At 53.5% G+C, this 15,676-nt stretch overlaps 5 protein-coding genes and 1 pseudogene across 6 annotated transcripts; all 6 read right to left on the reverse strand.

Annotated features, from left to right (window-relative positions):
• Positions 1-2,207: 2,207 nt before the first annotated feature.
• Positions 2,208-2,663, reverse strand: STEHIDRAFT_32625 (uncharacterized protein; the record flags this gene model as incomplete). The annotated part of the gene is made up of 1 exon (XM_007310968.1): positions 2,208-2,663. A coding segment is annotated over one exon (456 nt), but the record flags the coding sequence as incomplete, so codon positions are not given.
• Positions 2,664-3,333: 670 nt separating this feature from the next.
• On the reverse strand, positions 3,334-5,087 carry STEHIDRAFT_69023 (uncharacterized protein; the record flags this gene model as incomplete). The annotated part of the gene is made up of 6 exons (XM_007310988.1): positions 3,334-3,739; positions 3,795-3,943; positions 4,009-4,171; positions 4,220-4,413; positions 4,470-4,838; positions 4,899-5,087. Coding segments are annotated over 6 exons (1,470 nt in total), but the record flags the coding sequence as incomplete, so codon positions are not given.
• A 936-nt stretch (positions 5,088-6,023) lies between these two features.
• On the reverse strand, positions 6,024-6,539 carry STEHIDRAFT_69037 (uncharacterized protein; the record flags this gene model as incomplete). The annotated part of the gene is made up of 1 exon (XM_007310995.1): positions 6,024-6,539. A coding segment is annotated over one exon (516 nt), but the record flags the coding sequence as incomplete, so codon positions are not given.
• A 3,414-nt stretch (positions 6,540-9,953) lies between these two features.
• STEHIDRAFT_t318 lies at positions 9,954-10,024 on the reverse strand (annotated as a pseudogene). Its single transcript has one exon. The product of its transcript is annotated as a tRNA-OTHER (tRNA).
• A 467-nt stretch (positions 10,025-10,491) lies between these two features.
• On the reverse strand, positions 10,492-11,426 carry STEHIDRAFT_163417 (uncharacterized protein; the record flags this gene model as incomplete). Its single annotated transcript, XM_007311090.1, has 3 exons — positions 10,492-10,655; positions 10,712-10,840; positions 10,904-11,426. The coding sequence occupies 3 exons, from the start codon at positions 11,424-11,426 to the stop codon at positions 10,492-10,494; spliced, it is 816 nt and encodes a 271-aa protein (XP_007311152.1).
• A 376-nt stretch (positions 11,427-11,802) lies between these two features.
• Positions 11,803-15,267, reverse strand: STEHIDRAFT_163418 (uncharacterized protein; the record flags this gene model as incomplete). The annotated part of the gene is made up of 9 exons (XM_007311091.1): positions 11,803-11,812; positions 11,864-12,477; positions 12,553-12,987; positions 13,064-13,665; positions 13,715-13,827; positions 13,878-14,000; positions 14,058-14,482; positions 14,536-14,942; positions 14,994-15,267. The coding sequence occupies 9 exons, from the start codon at positions 15,265-15,267 to the stop codon at positions 11,803-11,805; spliced, it is 3,003 nt and encodes a 1,000-aa protein (XP_007311153.1).
• Positions 15,268-15,676: the final 409 nt, after the last annotated feature.

Consider the following 15,676-nt stretch of genomic DNA (forward strand, 5'->3'; position numbering starts at 1 on the left):
GAAGTCCTCCGCCAAGTATGGCATGTACTTCGTCGAGTTCAACGACAACGCCACATCACGCACTTTCAAACGTGTCATGTCTACCCCCATCTACCTTAACGGCGAACTCTGCCACGCCGCCAAGGCCCTCGACTCGAAGCCTCCGACTCCCCAGTGCTCTATCTGCCTCCGCTGGGGTCATCGGACCCACCTGTGCCGCTCAATGACGAAGAGGTGTTGGAAGTGCGGCGGCGCACATGATGAACGGGACCATGCGAAGACCTGTGGTCCTTGTGAGAGCAGGCGTACATGTAAGAGAATTATAAATGTGCCCGCTAGTAAGGAATGGATTATTTACAAAGGTTCCAGTCCTACCTGAGGGAATGCATACCTTTATAAATGGCCCATATGGCTTTCGACGCCCCTAGCACCCTTCCGGAATGCTTCGGATGCCCCGGGACGTCCAGGGACGCTCCTCCTCTCGCGCTCGTCGTACACTGCGCCCCGCCCCGACATTCCTTTTCGGGACATTGCACGCGCATGCGCTGCCTGGCGCTTCCCTCCGCCCGCCGCTGCCACACCCGCCGCTGCCATGCCTGCCGCTGCTGGCCACGCCCTCCGTGCTCCTTTCTTTATTTCTCTTTTTATACTCAGGACTGTGTCTTTCAATAAAGCTACTCTCTTGTGTACGTGTCTACCTCTCTAATAGTGCGGCCGCCATCATCGGGGACCCCCACGCATTCAGCCTCCGTCGACATTCTAGATCGTCACCGCGCTCTATCCGTCGCCGCCGTTGCGCTCTGCCTGACGCCGCCATCGCGCTCGTCATCGTCAGGAGTAGCACGCAGCCCTTCACATTCAATCCGCCCTCGGCGCCACCTCATTCCCATTCGTTACCGATCACGCCTGCACTCGGTCGTCGTCCTTCCTGTCCACCGCCCCAAATCAAAAGGGTTTCCCCTCACTCGTCGTTTCAAAGGTTGTCGAGAGGTGTCTGGACATTGGGCGGGATATCGTGGCGAGTTTCTGAATGTCAGGTGCGTGTATCAACCCGTTCATTCATCTATTGTTGCTGACGTGGCCTCTGTGCCTCTACCATCGCTATACCCAGTTTCAACGGTCTACGGCCATCTCCTTCCCCACCTCTGCGACGCTTGGTTCTTGTAAGCCTGCCATCGCCGTGCGGCCTCGCCACGCCACACTTCTGTATATTTCCCTTGCGTACAGTACCTTTTTTCCCGCTTCTTTTGTCATTCTTGGGCCGTTCTACTACGACGCGATCTTTTTGCGTGCACATACGCTTCACATCACCCTCGAGCTCTCCCACGTCATCGTCTTCTCATTCGTACTTGCCTGCCACTTCACCCTCGAGCCCCGTGCCACGTCACCATCCCGTCCTTTGTCCTTCTCCCTTCACATACAATCTCAAGCATGTACTGCACTCTTATACCTCGGCAATGGCATCATTTTCCTTTGCTCATGTGTCCGATGTCGAACCCGCCGATCACAACACACGTGCCACATCGACGAAAAGAAATATACAGAAAAACAACGTAACTAAACATTAAATCGACCGGGTGATACAGCAAAGAAAGAAGAGGTACAAACCAACTCACCGTTTACTTCCCATCGAGTACGCTCTCTCGAGAAAGGAACGTATCGGCACGCTCGCGCACTGACAACCACCGAGACCGAAACACACGCTCGAGCGCACGGAACATGTCAGAATGCTCCCAGGCGTACGCCTGCAGCCCCTCCGACTGAACATCGTCCGGAACCTTGTAGAGGGCCTTTCTATCCCACCACGTAGCCTGCCAGCTAAATGTGGCGAGAGTTCGCCGCATCTCTTCTCGTAGCAACCTCACCTCCTCCTCCCACCTCTGAGCTCGGGCTCGAGCCTTCAGCCATTCCACACGAACACCTAGAAAACATGGCAACGTCGTTCTTAGGACAACTACCCAAAACAAAGACTAGGAAAACTGACCGTGATTCATCTCCGTGCTCAGCGCTTGGCCTTCCTCTTGTTCCGCCACTCCCCCTTCCCCGTTTGCCCCTTCGTATTCCAAACCACCGACGGTCCATATCCACGACACTGTACGCCGACTTTCGCCAGACACAGTTGCATTTGTACGTGATGGGCCGGCCGGTACGTCGTCGAGGATGGCGTCGGCGTTGGAGTCAGTAGTCGACGCGGGGGTGGGGGTCGGTTGACTCGTCGAATCGGACGGTATAGCCTCATTTGTTGAAGATGACCTGTTGGCCTGGGCGCGCATCCGTATCGCCTCGTCCTCACGCCTCAACAGCTCCCGCTGAGCACTCTCACCCAATCCTACCACATCGCCAGCCTTCAACTCCCGCATCTTGTGCTTCCATGGCCCATCGTTGCCCTTCAACGCGATGAATGCCTTTCGGGCTGTCCTGTACCTTGCCGCCGCATCCGAAACCTTCACCTCAATCGTCTCCTGCAATCCTCGGGCCCTCGTGTTCCCTTTCTGTCCAGTGACGTTGTGAATCTTCAGCTTAACCATATAGACGCGTAAGTGTAATTGGCGGCGTAGGTCTTGTAAACCTTCGGTAGCGCACGCGTACCGCAGGTCGGCTTCCATTTGGGCGAGCAAGGTGTCGCAGTACGTGCTACGGAGGTCCTCTTGGATGTCGGACGGCATGTAAAGGCGTATGGTCTCTGGCGTTCGTGAATTCTCGTTATCGGCTGATGGAGTATCCTCTGGTATGATGATCGAGGCGACACGTGGCATGTGAATATCTTGCTCGAGACGGAATCACTGGATTCGACGGAGTAAGTGGGTACGCAACTCCTGCAGCGCTGTCTTCTGGTGGTCTGAGGCGGCTTTCTTGCTTCGATGGGAAACATCGCGTCTATATACCGCGGTGAATATTCTATTGTAGGTGCAGGTCCATGGATATCACTCACTGGGCGTTCTCAATCGCGATTCCTTCAAGTAGAAAGGCACTGCGTCCAGGTATAATGTTGTGTTGGAGTCGTACCTGCTCCGCTTCTTCTTCAGCCAGTCGCCTTGTGATTATCGCAATGGTGACATCTATCAAATCAAGTCGATTAGTTTGACCATCTCACGCTGGAACGAAACATTGAAGTTGTACTTTCTCCTTCAACCGTGTAGGGACTCTTCATGCCAGAACTACCGCTTTCATACGTACGAATCGTCGCTCGCCACTCCTGAAGTTGGTCGAGGTGATGCTTCATCAAATCTTCCGTAAATTCCTCATATATGCCGATGTGGTTGTGCGCCTCTTCAAGAGCGGTCTGCAAGCGACGCTCGAAGAGATCAACTACATGTAATAGTTTATTAGTTGGATACTCAGCAGCAGTGGACTTCACATACCTAGTCCTACTAGCTTGCGCCAGTTTGCGTGGCCGCAATGGTCGTCTATCGTGTCGTGTCGCGCGCCAGCTCCCATCTCCCGTGTGCTTGTCGCCACACCATTTATCACGGCCCAATTTCTCTCAATTCCTTCACCATCGGTTTGGCCAGCGCCGACCTTGAAGCTCAAACTATGTGGCGGGTGGCAAGCTGATTCATGGCCGACGAGATGGAATTTTGGAACGGCCAGGTCCACGGCTTCCTTCGGAATGGTCGGCCTCAGGTTTTCGGGCATTTGGGGAAGGCGCTCAGTCCAGAACTTCACCTTCCACTGGCAAATGACGTCGTAGCTGAGGAGAATTCTGAGGACCAGAGTACCTCTGATGCTCGAAAGGTACATAAAGTCCATGTTGCAGTACCTACGGTGGTAATCAGCATCATAAATCGCGGTAGCGGTCGTGTGTTATGACTCACCGCTCGCCTTTCTGCAAGTCGCCCATACCAGTTGCCCGCCAAAATGTGTGGCGTGCACACACACATGCACCAACTCCTGTGGAACGAAGGCCGCGGGCGTTCTTTTGATTTGCATTCGAGAGAGCTGAGAATCCGGAACAAGTACTAATCTACGGCGGCATTTGAGTTATAGCCGACGAGAGACATCGCTGAAAAGGTAGGTAAATAATCGTACCTCCTCTTGCGTGACGTATTTCAGGATATGCTCCCGGTAGGCCTCCTCAGGAACGAAATAGGCCCACCCCGTGCCGAGGCCTGGATCAGCTTTGCTATTCGACCGAAGGCGGTTCTTGAGGCGAAAGTTTGCATCCATCGCGAGGATAAGGCGATATAACCAACTGAAGGGCGTCAGTACAATCACTATCAAACGAAACTTGAATACTCACTGATCGCCTTCGGGCACTGTATCCCACCCGCTTGGAAGATTTCGATCCGGCTGAGGACACGCCGGACATTGAACGGCGAGCTCCCCCAGACCTGTTCCTGCGATTCCCTCGGAGTCGTGGGCTCGTCCTGCCCGCTTTACTATCTTCAGGTGGCGCCACTCTCGCACCATGATCATGAAAGACGGTAGGCGAAACTATAGAGCAGCCGTCAGCTTGTTTCGGTGGATTCTCAGAAGAGGGTAAGGCTCACAGGTGTAGAAAGAACCCCAGTGTTGTCCGTCAAGAGCTCGAGCCCATGGATGAAGTCGTATCCCGTGAGCTTACTTTGAAGTGAGAGTGTGTGGAAGAGGCGCATGGCCTCGAATGTGGCACCAGTTTGTGGATCGATGATGGTTGCCGGGAAAATCCCCGCCCGAAGAAGCTGCACTCGGCGAGGAGTGGCGGTGGACTCGCAGCGACAGAAGGCGATTTTGATGGTGTGGATCCCGTTAGTGTGAATGATCGTAAATGTCTGAATGTCGGCGGAGGCGCAGGGCTTCTCAGGGCAGTGTGGCCCCAAAGGGACGCACAGCTTGAGGTTAGCGAGCGACTCAGGTTCGAAGTACCGACTGTTCCATCTCTGGAACGAGTTATATAGCACTTTAGAAAAGTGAAGGAGAAGGATACCCGATACACGTACCTTGATACGATGGAAAGGGCTTCGGTGGTGTTGTGCCACCGCACAATCCTCGCAGACCAACTGACGACCATGGCAGTCATCGCACCGGATTATTGGGAGCCCCTTGTCACACGAGGGACAATACTGCTGGTCTCTCCAATAGCTCCGGCCTTCGAACCGCACGAACTCGTCCAGGTATTCGGAGCGGTGAGGTAGCCAAGTGCGCAGTGGATTATCCTGGGGATTATTTCAGTTTCGGCCTGTGAAAGGGATAATCGACACATACCGAGGCAGCGTACTTTTCCTTGCGTACATCCCTGGGGTCGATGTACACTCTATGCCCTCCGTCCTGGTCATCTCCCTCCGCATCAACATCTTGATCGTCAACGCACGGGTCTTCGTACTCTACTTGCCTCGAGAAAAAGTTGTCATCGATATCGGATAGCTCTGCGGGAGGAGGGGTTGAAGGTAAAGATGTGGAGTTCGAAGCCTGCGGAGTGGCTGCCTGAACGCTGATGTCTTCTCTATTCCAATGTAGTCGCCGTTGATCCGTGGAAGTTCCGAATGATACCCCCGACGCATTACCTTGTCGTGGTGGAGGTACGAGTGCGTTTTTTCGTGATTTCTTCGCTCGCTGCATGTCGTGGTAGTCATGGAGAGACTGAGGGAAAGAGGCGAGGTCTATGGGAGTCTTTAAATGACTGAGGGCAAAGGTGCATTCTGCGCGAGGACTGAGAAGACTGGGGGCAAAGGGCAAGGTCTATGGCGGCCATGAGGGCAAAGGGTACCGTCTGTGGGAGTCCTGAAGACACTGATGGCAAGGGGTGAGGTCTGAGGGTAGGGGGTGAGGTCGTGAAGTGTGGCCGCAGCAATGTGGCACAGACAAGGCAGTCGAGATCAACAAAGCAAGGCGCGTCGTACACGTGCCTATGTTCTTTCATGTGATTCACGACTTGTATATTTTTCGCTGTACAGCACTTGGGCCACACAAATTGGGTATTGTCTTTGTCTTTCGAGCGTAGCACGCCGGCTTGGCCATACTGAGTCAAAAGTATCATGAAGATTACCGTAAGTAGACTAACGTAAGAGACAACATGGCGAACTATTTGCTGGAAAGGTATAAGTAAAAATCAACGCCGCCACCCTCTATACCATCGCGATTCCCGGATTCTCATCCACAGACTCCGCTCCTCCTTCGTCCGCAAACCGTAAGTGCTCGATAATGTCCTTTCGCAGACCAGCGATGGTAGAAAACATGGAGCAAGCCTCCACCCACCGCTGTTCTGCCGATGCCTTCATCGCTTTCCACCCCGCATAGTCCTGTTTTTCAAAATTCTCCTCCGTCCTACATCCGTAACGGAACCACCGCATGAGACCTCCAGGACAATATTGCGTGAAAGACTTGCGTATCTCCCAAGGCCGTACCGCGATATTCCCATGTGCAACCGCCGCAGATGGAATCAGGATGGCGCAGCCTGGAGGAAACTCGACCACCAGCTTCCAATCCCAGAGGATCAGATGGCCGCCTTTCTTTGGGTCATAGTCGCCGAGGGCGTATATGGCGCACATTGACCAGACGAGGTTGTTGAAGTCGCGGTGGATGCGGGTGAAGACGGAGCGGCCCAAGTTGAAGGTGACTGCGGGCCATAGACTGCGGAGAAAGGGGCGCTTGAGGGAACTGTCGTTCTTCTCGAGCGCGAGAAGAGCGTCGTCGATGGCGCGGAAGGCTTTCGGACAGGCAAAGGCATACGCCGCTGCAAAATGTCTATTAAAACATACGCAGCGTTTGTTAGAAAAAAGACTCACCGCTCCCCCACTGCGCTATGTGACGAATCCACGGGTTGCTACATAAGTCCTCAGCTGCCTTGGCATTCGCCTGGGACTTCATGTCGAACATTGTGGGAGTCTAAGAGAACCAGTAAAACGGACATTAGTATTGATAAATAAAGCAGTAGGTGGGCTGGACGCACCTCCTGGCCGCCACCGAATGAATACCCAGTGAACAACGTCGGAAAAATACCACGCCGACCTTCCTCAGGCCGCTGAGGAGTCTTCATATTCATGTGTGCGTTGTCCATGGCCTTGCAAGCCTCGATGTTGACGATCTCCCAGCCCGGCATACGACCAACACACTGGGCGAGGATGTTATCTTCGGCATCCACCAAGACGAAGCTTTCGCTGGTAAGGTAGGAAATCCATTCAATTAAAGAACGAACTGTCAGACAAATGGAGTTCACTTACGCGCCGTCCCACTGTACCAAACCGAAACCCTGCCACACGATAAGCTGCACCACGGTCCATCCAGCCAGCTTAAAGACATCCAGCGCACGGGAGCCAATCCACGCACCAACCGCATGAGCCATGCGCGGGGCAGAAAAACGCTTCAACACGGCCTTATTCTTGACCTCGCCGTGTTTGTCGACGATGCCGCGACGGAAAGTGAGAGCGACGCGTCGCCGGCTCACAGCTAGTTCCTGCTGTGCCAAAGCTTCCGCTGCGATACGTTGGCGTTCTCGTTTCTTGTGTGTGCGCGAGTTTCGAGGCTTCTGCCTCCGCTGGGGCGATGGGGTTGGCGTGGAGGCTGCAAAGGTGGGTTTGGAGCTCGACAAATCCGTGGCCAATTCCGAGAATGAGGATGGGTCCGGCTGTGGCGTAGAATATGAAGTCGAGGCGGACGGCGGCACAGGGTTCTGGCTTGAGCCCCACATTCGAATGAAGGAGCCGAGGATGGGAAGGGAGGCCATGCCAATGGGAGCCGATGCAGAGCGAGCGCGGGTGACATTTGGGGATGGGGAGGTGGGTGAAGGGGTGAAGATCGACTGGGGAGTTTTTAAATCCACAGGGCCCGCAATGTGGTCGTCGGGCTCAGTTTCAGCGACTTCTGCGGCAACCTTGAGCGAGGCGCGGAGACTAAAGCTACACGCAACACTGACAGCTCGGTGGATAACCGTAGGAAATGGTGAGAAGACCTTCAGAGAGCGCGTCTAAGTTGCGCGTCAGCAAACAGCCATAGTGCCAGTAATGGGATACTCACTACGCGCTCCATGGCCGTAATATCTGTAGGCCAGATATGGAGCTAGTGAGCTTTGAGGAAGTCAGAATTGTGCATCATGGGCGGGGAGGTGGAAAGATAAAAGAGAGAGAGAAAATGCCTGTGGAAAGACCCCTACCTCAGCTAGGAGAGCCGTGTCCTACTCTGGCAAAGCTTCGGTCGGGGAGTTTATTCCACAGGTCGAATGAAAATGAAAGAAAAAAAGGTAGAGTAAGTGTAAACGCGAAAAGACACGTACCTGTATCCTCCAACACGTTGAAGGCAGCGGCGACGAGGTGGAAACACGTCCCAACCTGAAACTATCAACCGTTACCTTATACCTCCGTTGCCGCGATCGAAGTCCGACCGCGTCCGGCCGAGCTGTGTGGTGCCACTCGTACGCCACACACCGAAACGAAGGCAGAACAAAAGAATAGTGCTACAGCTCATGGTGAAGGGTTTGTATTGACTGGTTCATGTATATACAAACCGTAAATATCCCCTCCGTGTGCCCCAAATCAAACCGACGCCCGCACAGATAGCTCTGGAGCCTTACTACCACCCATACACTTTACGAAACTCGAACCGGTTCACCCTACGACAGCCAGCAGTAAGATTTCTTGAATGAACAGAAAAGCGGGTGGGTAGATCATACCTATGTCCCTCGAAGATGATAATATTATCCTCCATGGCCGCCTGGATCGCCTGTTCGCCTTGCTGCATCAGCTGCAACATCTGGTGATGCCCTGCAACATACCGTCGGTGACGATGCTTGACCACGGCTAGCATCGCTGAACGAGGTTCCTCAGCAGCAATGGCTTCGTGGGCGTCCTTGATCTCCTCGTCCAGTTGGGCCCTTAGCTCTCGCTCGTACTCGTCGCAGGCTGCCTGGCGCCCCGCCGCCTTCGTCTTCTGGAATATGTCATAGAGAGACTTGGACACCATCTCCCAGCACATGTTTTCGTACATGCGTGCCTCACGGTCCCGCGCGGGATCCTTCTCCTCAAAGAATTTGAGTGCGATTGGGGTAAAATATGAGCTGAAAGAACGAAAAGGTATATGTCAGTATTTGCCCAAGATGCGGAACAAGACGTGACAGAACACGCCGAGAAGGTCAGAACATAAAACAGGTACAGCGCACCCTCTAGTTCCTTCAATGATACGGTTTGCCTGGGTTGTTATTTGTTCGCGCTCCTTCTGCCCGATCCTGCGTCGGCCCAGACTTGATTTCAGAATACTGCGACGCTTACCGCGAGGCATGGGTAGGGAACTGGAAAGATGATTTAGAATCGCACGGTATAAGCACCACGAGAAACACACCTTTTCGAAGCCACAGGAGGTATAGCCATAAGAGCAATGGATCGAGCGGCGAGGAAATTGACGATGGTGGTCGTGGTAAGTGTAAGAAGAACCAACCCAAGTGGAAAGAGTCGAGTTGCGGCGGGCTTACTTGAGTGGTTGGTTCCCATTGTTGACAGCCTACGCACCGTAGATCAAAGCCTAAAAAATAAAACAAAAGCGGGAAGACTACTTAAATACGAGCCCGAACCCAAATATAAATTTATGTATGCGTCGGGGTGAGGGAAGTGGTATATGTCAGATCCAGCCATGAAGACGGAGAAAGTGCAATATACACACTCAGTTTTGAACGACCGCTCCTACACGTTCTTTCGACTCATTTAGACACTCACCAAAAACTTTTGGATTCCGAATTGGGGCTCACCTCAACATGTCTCCTAAATATTTGCGAGATTTATGGAGGACGGAATACTGGTAAACAAGTACGATGAAAGTCGACAGGTGGTCTGTGGCCCGACTCGAAGTGGTAGAGTGGCGCGCGGACTTGGCGCGTCAAACTGGCCCTCGCAATAGATGTATAGTAGATAATACCGACCTGTCATAGAGAAATAAAATGAGCTTGAGAGCAATAGAGGGAATAGAAAGAAAAGAAACATGAGTCTATTAAAAAAATAAAAAAGACATCGCGGGCTAATGGATGGAACGCAACGCCATGGAGGGATCCATCCATTAGCACGTTTGGTCTTTACCCATGGCGGGAATTGAACCCACGACCTCACGATAAATCGCAAGGTTTTGCCAAGTAGACTACAAGGGCTTATTCTACACACATCGGACTCAGACTATACCCAGTAATCGATCCGCGCAGGCAATCAAACTCAAATCCACTGATCTCACTCAGATCTGCAATCAAATTGTTTGCATCATCCCGAACCGACGTCACATTACCCGCGCCTCGGCGTAGACGTTCTCGCACATAGGACCGAGCAAAGCAGTCATTTTATTCCAGTCATGCAAGGATAACAGATGTACATGAAGACGAGCGACGAAGCAAAATATAAACAGAACGAAAACACCGGAAAGCAGCCACAAACGAACAAACGAGCAAAAAAAAGAGCAGCAACATCACAGCGAGAACGAACACGGAGATCGCGAACGCGTCCAAAGAGAAAAGAAACTAAACCGACAGCCATGAGAGGGGGGAAGAGGATACCTGCGTGGAGGGGTAAAGCTGTAAGCAGAGATAGAGCGGAAGAAAAAAACAACGTACCTGCTCGCCACTCATTACATGGGTAAATCGAGGTTACCGGTAAACGAGCAGAGGTTGCACGGCAACAAGAGCTCCAGGTCTCGACGTTCTTCTTCGGAGAGAAGATCGAGCGGTCGTAGGCGGTCGAGCCTCTCTCGATACATGTCCCGGCGAATCCGGTAAAAGGCTGTGAGACGGTCTTCACACACCCATGGTCAGTAGCGACAAAGAGTAGTACAATAGGAACTTACTGACTGATGATATAATGACCGACGTGGACGGGGCAGGGGCTGGAGCGCGCACGATAAAGAAAGTAGCCAGGATGGGGGTTGGGGTTGGGAGTCGGCGGGCAACGGCTCAGAGGCTCGCCATCAGGATCGAGAGCTGGTGTGTACAAAGTTGGATGAGACGCTATGCGAATGAATGTATGCAGGATCTTTCACTTACAGTCCAAGAAACTCACTGGCCTCCATTCGGCGACATTCATGTTTCGCATACCATTTCGCGGGGGATCGAACGTAATGTGAATGCCGGGACGGGATTGCGTAGTCAGCCTATTGATCGTATTGAAGGGATTAATGGTGGGCCCCTGGGACGGATTCGTACGAGAATATGGAAGATGGTTCAGGTGCAGCGGGGACGGAGAACGCGGTGGCGCAAGGGTCGCAGAAGGGAGCGGAGTGAGCGGAGATGGTGGCCTGCTCAGGTCCAGTGACGTGGAGGAGAGGAGGGCGAGTGGAGAGGGCGAACGGTACGGCTTGAGCGGCGGAGAAGGGAGAGGGGTGAGCGGAGAGGGCGAACGGTACGGTAACGTCGCCCTGAACGTGTTAATCACTGCGTGTGGACGGTCTGGCAGGTCGTCGTCAGGCTCGGGGCTGGACGGTATCGAGGCGTCGTAGGAGCCGTCGTAGTCGCTCTCGGAGTCGACGAGGGTGGTTTCCTCTGACCTTGAGGGGGAAGAGAGATCCATAGAGGCGCTCTACGGAGCGGAATTTCGCATTCGGAAGGCCAGGAACCTCATCTATGGGCGAGCTTCTATTTGGTTTTGTTTGGGACTTATTAACCGAGGCCCAACAGTGTCACGTACATGTACGCGGAAGCCTTGCGGTGGCATGTACGTGTACGCGAAGACCCGCGGGTGGAACGAACGCGTACGCGAAGACCCGCGGGTGGAACGAACGCGTACGCAAAAACATTAGTGTATGAGAATGTACGTGGACAAAGCGGGGTACGGGACGTATGGAAAGAGAAAATAAGACCAAACAGAGCAACGGGGAAAAAAACGCATAGGACGCGACGAGGGGCGCAGGCGCCAAGGTGACGGGTGGTGAAGCAAGCAACACTCACTACTTGGTACTGAATGAAGGAATCAGTGCAATGCAAACTAGAAGTAAAGAAATAACCCACCGTTTGCGCAAACGGCGGTCACTTGACTCGCCACCCTCGCCTTCTGTCTGGGCGATCTTACGCTTGAGCGTGGGTACACTCAAACCCTCCTGCGAAACGGCCACCTTCCGACTAGAAGGGTTCCCTCGCTCACTGGACTCAGCACTATCGGCGCCGCGCGCGTTCTTTGACCGTGTTGAGATCGGGGAGTCTGAAGCGGTGGAGCCGTCTTCGAGAAGAGCCTTCGGGGCGGTCTCGAGTAAACGCCACAGAACATACCGCACATCGTAGACAGCAGTCTTCCAGTCGCTACCCTCACGCTCATCTGCCGAGGGAAAATAGAGCCCCCACCAGCACAACGCCACCATGATACTCCACAATCCGTTGACCCCGGAGTACCTGGCCTTCTCCCAGTCTACCTGCGCGCTGTCGTTCTGCACGGGCCACCCGTCCTCATTCCTTGTACGTCCCGGGGGCTGCGCGTTCCACCACCAAGAGCAGAACTGAGTCTCGAAGGCGGAGATATTGTTGATCTCCTTGAAGGCGATGCCCTGACTGACAGGACGGGCGGATTGTATCCAGTCGGATATCATATGCGGGCGAGTACCCTTCGGAAGGAACTTGATGGCGAAGAACTATCCAGTGGAGGAGATGCGAAGGGATATTATGGTCAGTGACGACGGTAAGTGGATCAGGTAATGCGAACATACCTCGAATTCCATCAACTCCTCATGCTCATAGAACGCATCAACCACCCCATCCCACAGCGGTCCTAGTTTAGCCTCCCTCAGATGCTTGAAGCCCTTCTGTAGCCACCCTCGGTCCTGAGGGTTCGCAACTGTCGAGAAGTCGAATATAGGCCTGGCTTTGCGGGGCGACTCTGCATCGGACGCGTCGGGAGCAATGGGCTCGTAGCTGGTAGTAACGGCAGATTGTCGAGCGGAAGGGAGAGGGGTGCTGAGATATGGCTCGAATTCCACTGGATTCTGGACGGTCGATACAACAGCGGTGTCAATGGCCGCGGGCGGAAGTGAATCGACAGTTGTGGGGGTGGAGGCATCGTTGTCGGAGACATGTGCGCTGAACGGAGTCGTCGAGGAAGCAATACGTGATACAGAGGGTGACGCAGGGCGTGTGTCGAATGCCTGCTTATTGGTGTGATCAGTTAGACAGCAAGGATGAAGATACAAACCTGACGAAGTAAGGGAGAAATCGACTTACCTCAGCCTCGTCTACGGCTCGCTGTGGAGCAACGGGATCCCCTTCATGAGCTATGAGAGAAGGAGAAGGCAAACGGGGAGGTACTGGAGGGTCTGGTTCCGGTTCATAAGATGGAAGGATTGCCTTGGGGTCGAGGGCGAGGACACCTGGTTGAGGAGACGAAGGCAAACGACAAGGGACCTCGACGGCGAAATCAGTTTCAGATGTACGAGCAAGCACAGGGAATCCCGGAGTAGATGTCTCGCTAGGTGCAGGAGCTGCGTCGATGTCAGATGCTAGAGCAGGGGCAGGATTAGGGGCGGGAGGACCAGGAAATGGAGGAGTTAGAGGTGGAACTGGAGTGGTGGACGCGTCGACGATCAACGCTGTGGCAGTGGCGGATCTAGCGGGCCGGTCCGAAGGGAGGTCTTCTTCCCCGATTGAGTACGCGTTCCGATCCGGTTGCTGCACCGCATTGTCCTCCGCCATGTTCAAATCGACATCCTCGTTCTTGTTCCCATTCTGCGCTGCTGTGACCGTGTCATCTAATCGCTCCATCTGGAAATTTGCACGGCCAAAAGACTCTTGTTGCCCTTGAACTCTTTCGTCCATTTCCTCGGCACCTTGTTTAATGGTCAGTTTCACTCGAGGTTGCCTTGAACTCGAACGTACCAAAACATCGAGCGGCGAACGACGCAAACGAATCTCTCGCCGTCGCATGGCCCATCCGGTCGAATTTATCCCAGTTCTTCGGCAGGAACTCCTTGGTTTCACCAGCATGGACGCTGAAGACAACGTTAGCGCGCTCTATGGACAGTTACACAGTCGTGCGTACCTCTGTGTCTCGATCTCGCCCTTCTCGTGTGGCGCAGCCATGAAAATCGTTACCACGGATCCATAGCGTAGGGATAGCACGTCTGCGATAGGTTTCAGAAGCTGATAGGACTCCTGAAGGTTCCTACACGATCATATGTTAAGTTAATATTCGTGTGTAGCAGCTATCATCCGCATTCACCATTCACGCCTCTTCCCCTCCCTTGGCGCTATTTCGAATCTCTCCTCATACCCTCTCGTCAACTCCTCGTGCTCCTTATCTACCGCCGCCTGCATCTCCTTCTTAAACCCCTCGGTCTCCGTCTCTAACAGCCTCCGTGCTACCTCCATGCGATTATTCACCCTGGCCTGAGGCTCCTCCCGACCAGCCGCCACTGTTGCCGCACAAGTCACCGCCCATTCTTTGTCGAAGGTGGCCTTGATCCGCTCCTCCCAATACTCGCGCGCGTAATATTGGACCAGTTGAGCCCTTCGTGGCTGCTCGAGGAACAGCTCGAGTAGCGCTTTGAAGTTGCAGGCGATGGAGGTGTTCGTAATTACTGTACCGGACGTCGAATCTGTCAGGCTTAACTTATGGCCTTGATACCAGAACCAGGCGATGATATGCTGTGGCCCGAAGTATCAGTGTGGCACCCAGATATGGACAGAAAGGTACGTACATCGCGCACTGCCTTGAAGATCTGAGGCGTATAATCACTCCCAGGGCCGGTATAATACTCGTCATGAAGGTAGAGCCTGCCCTCGATGGTGACGGGTTCTTCATCCAGACCTGGCGCGTCATCGGAACATGTCGTGATGGCGTTGGTACCGGAGGGTGCGGGTGTAGATGAAGACGAGGCAGGAGGAGTGGGCCCAGTCATAGGTGTCTCGGAAGGACCCTGTGGGTTTGGCGGTACGTCGTTCGTTAAGCCGGGCACGTCGTCGGGAGTGGAATCAGCAGTGGATGTAAGAGGACGCTGATCGGTCGTATTCTGCGTGGTAGTATCTGATAAGGACAGGTCAAGGGTGGGGGGAGGAGGCGTAGGTCCGGCTTGCGGAGGTTCTGTAAGTTCGCGATCCACGGTGACTGCTAGTAAGTGCTTTGATCCGAACGCAGGTAAAAAAAAAACCCACTCACCAGACTTCGGCTGCAGTGCTATTCCCGCCTTCAGCAACTTATCAACGAGCAAACCCCATCCACAACTCGACATCGCCTTCTTCGTAACGTTGGTGAACCAAATACCGCGTTCTTTCTTCGGACGACCGGTGATCTCGTACTGATATTCCGGTACAAGCGGGAGGAGGAGGTCAAGTAGAGCACCCTTCACCCAGGGCTTGCGACCACGGCCGGTGTGCTCTTCATCGACGTCGTTGGGATGAACGGCCTGGGTCTTACTTTTTTTTCGAGCCATAACGATAGATGGTTCTCGAGAGGCGGTTCAACAACGTAGGATTTTGTTTGAATTATCATTCTAGATGAAACACCAGCCAGCAACCAATCTCCTGTGGATACGGACTCGTCATGTACAATAGACCTCTTTCAGCGTAATAGAGGCCACTTCGCCGTGGTAGACGTACATGCAATTGATTCTTCTGAACATCTCCGCACCTTTTTCAGGCAGTTACCAAATATAGCACACCGGCTATTTAGACGAAAGAAGACATCAAACGTAAATGATATATTGGCAGTAACAAACACCAGAGGGCTATGCATCAGGCAGAAAAGAACCGATCCAACAAGCTCATGCAACCGCGAGCAGACCGTAGGGACAAAGCGTACAAAGACAAGCAATACGAAAAGATACACAAAAACAGACAAAA

Source organism: Stereum hirsutum, assembly GCF_000264905.1.
Source record: "Stereum hirsutum FP-91666 SS1 unplaced genomic scaffold STEHIscaffold_23, whole genome shotgun sequence".
Taxonomy (NCBI): Eukaryota; Fungi; Basidiomycota; class Agaricomycetes; order Russulales; family Stereaceae; genus Stereum; species Stereum hirsutum.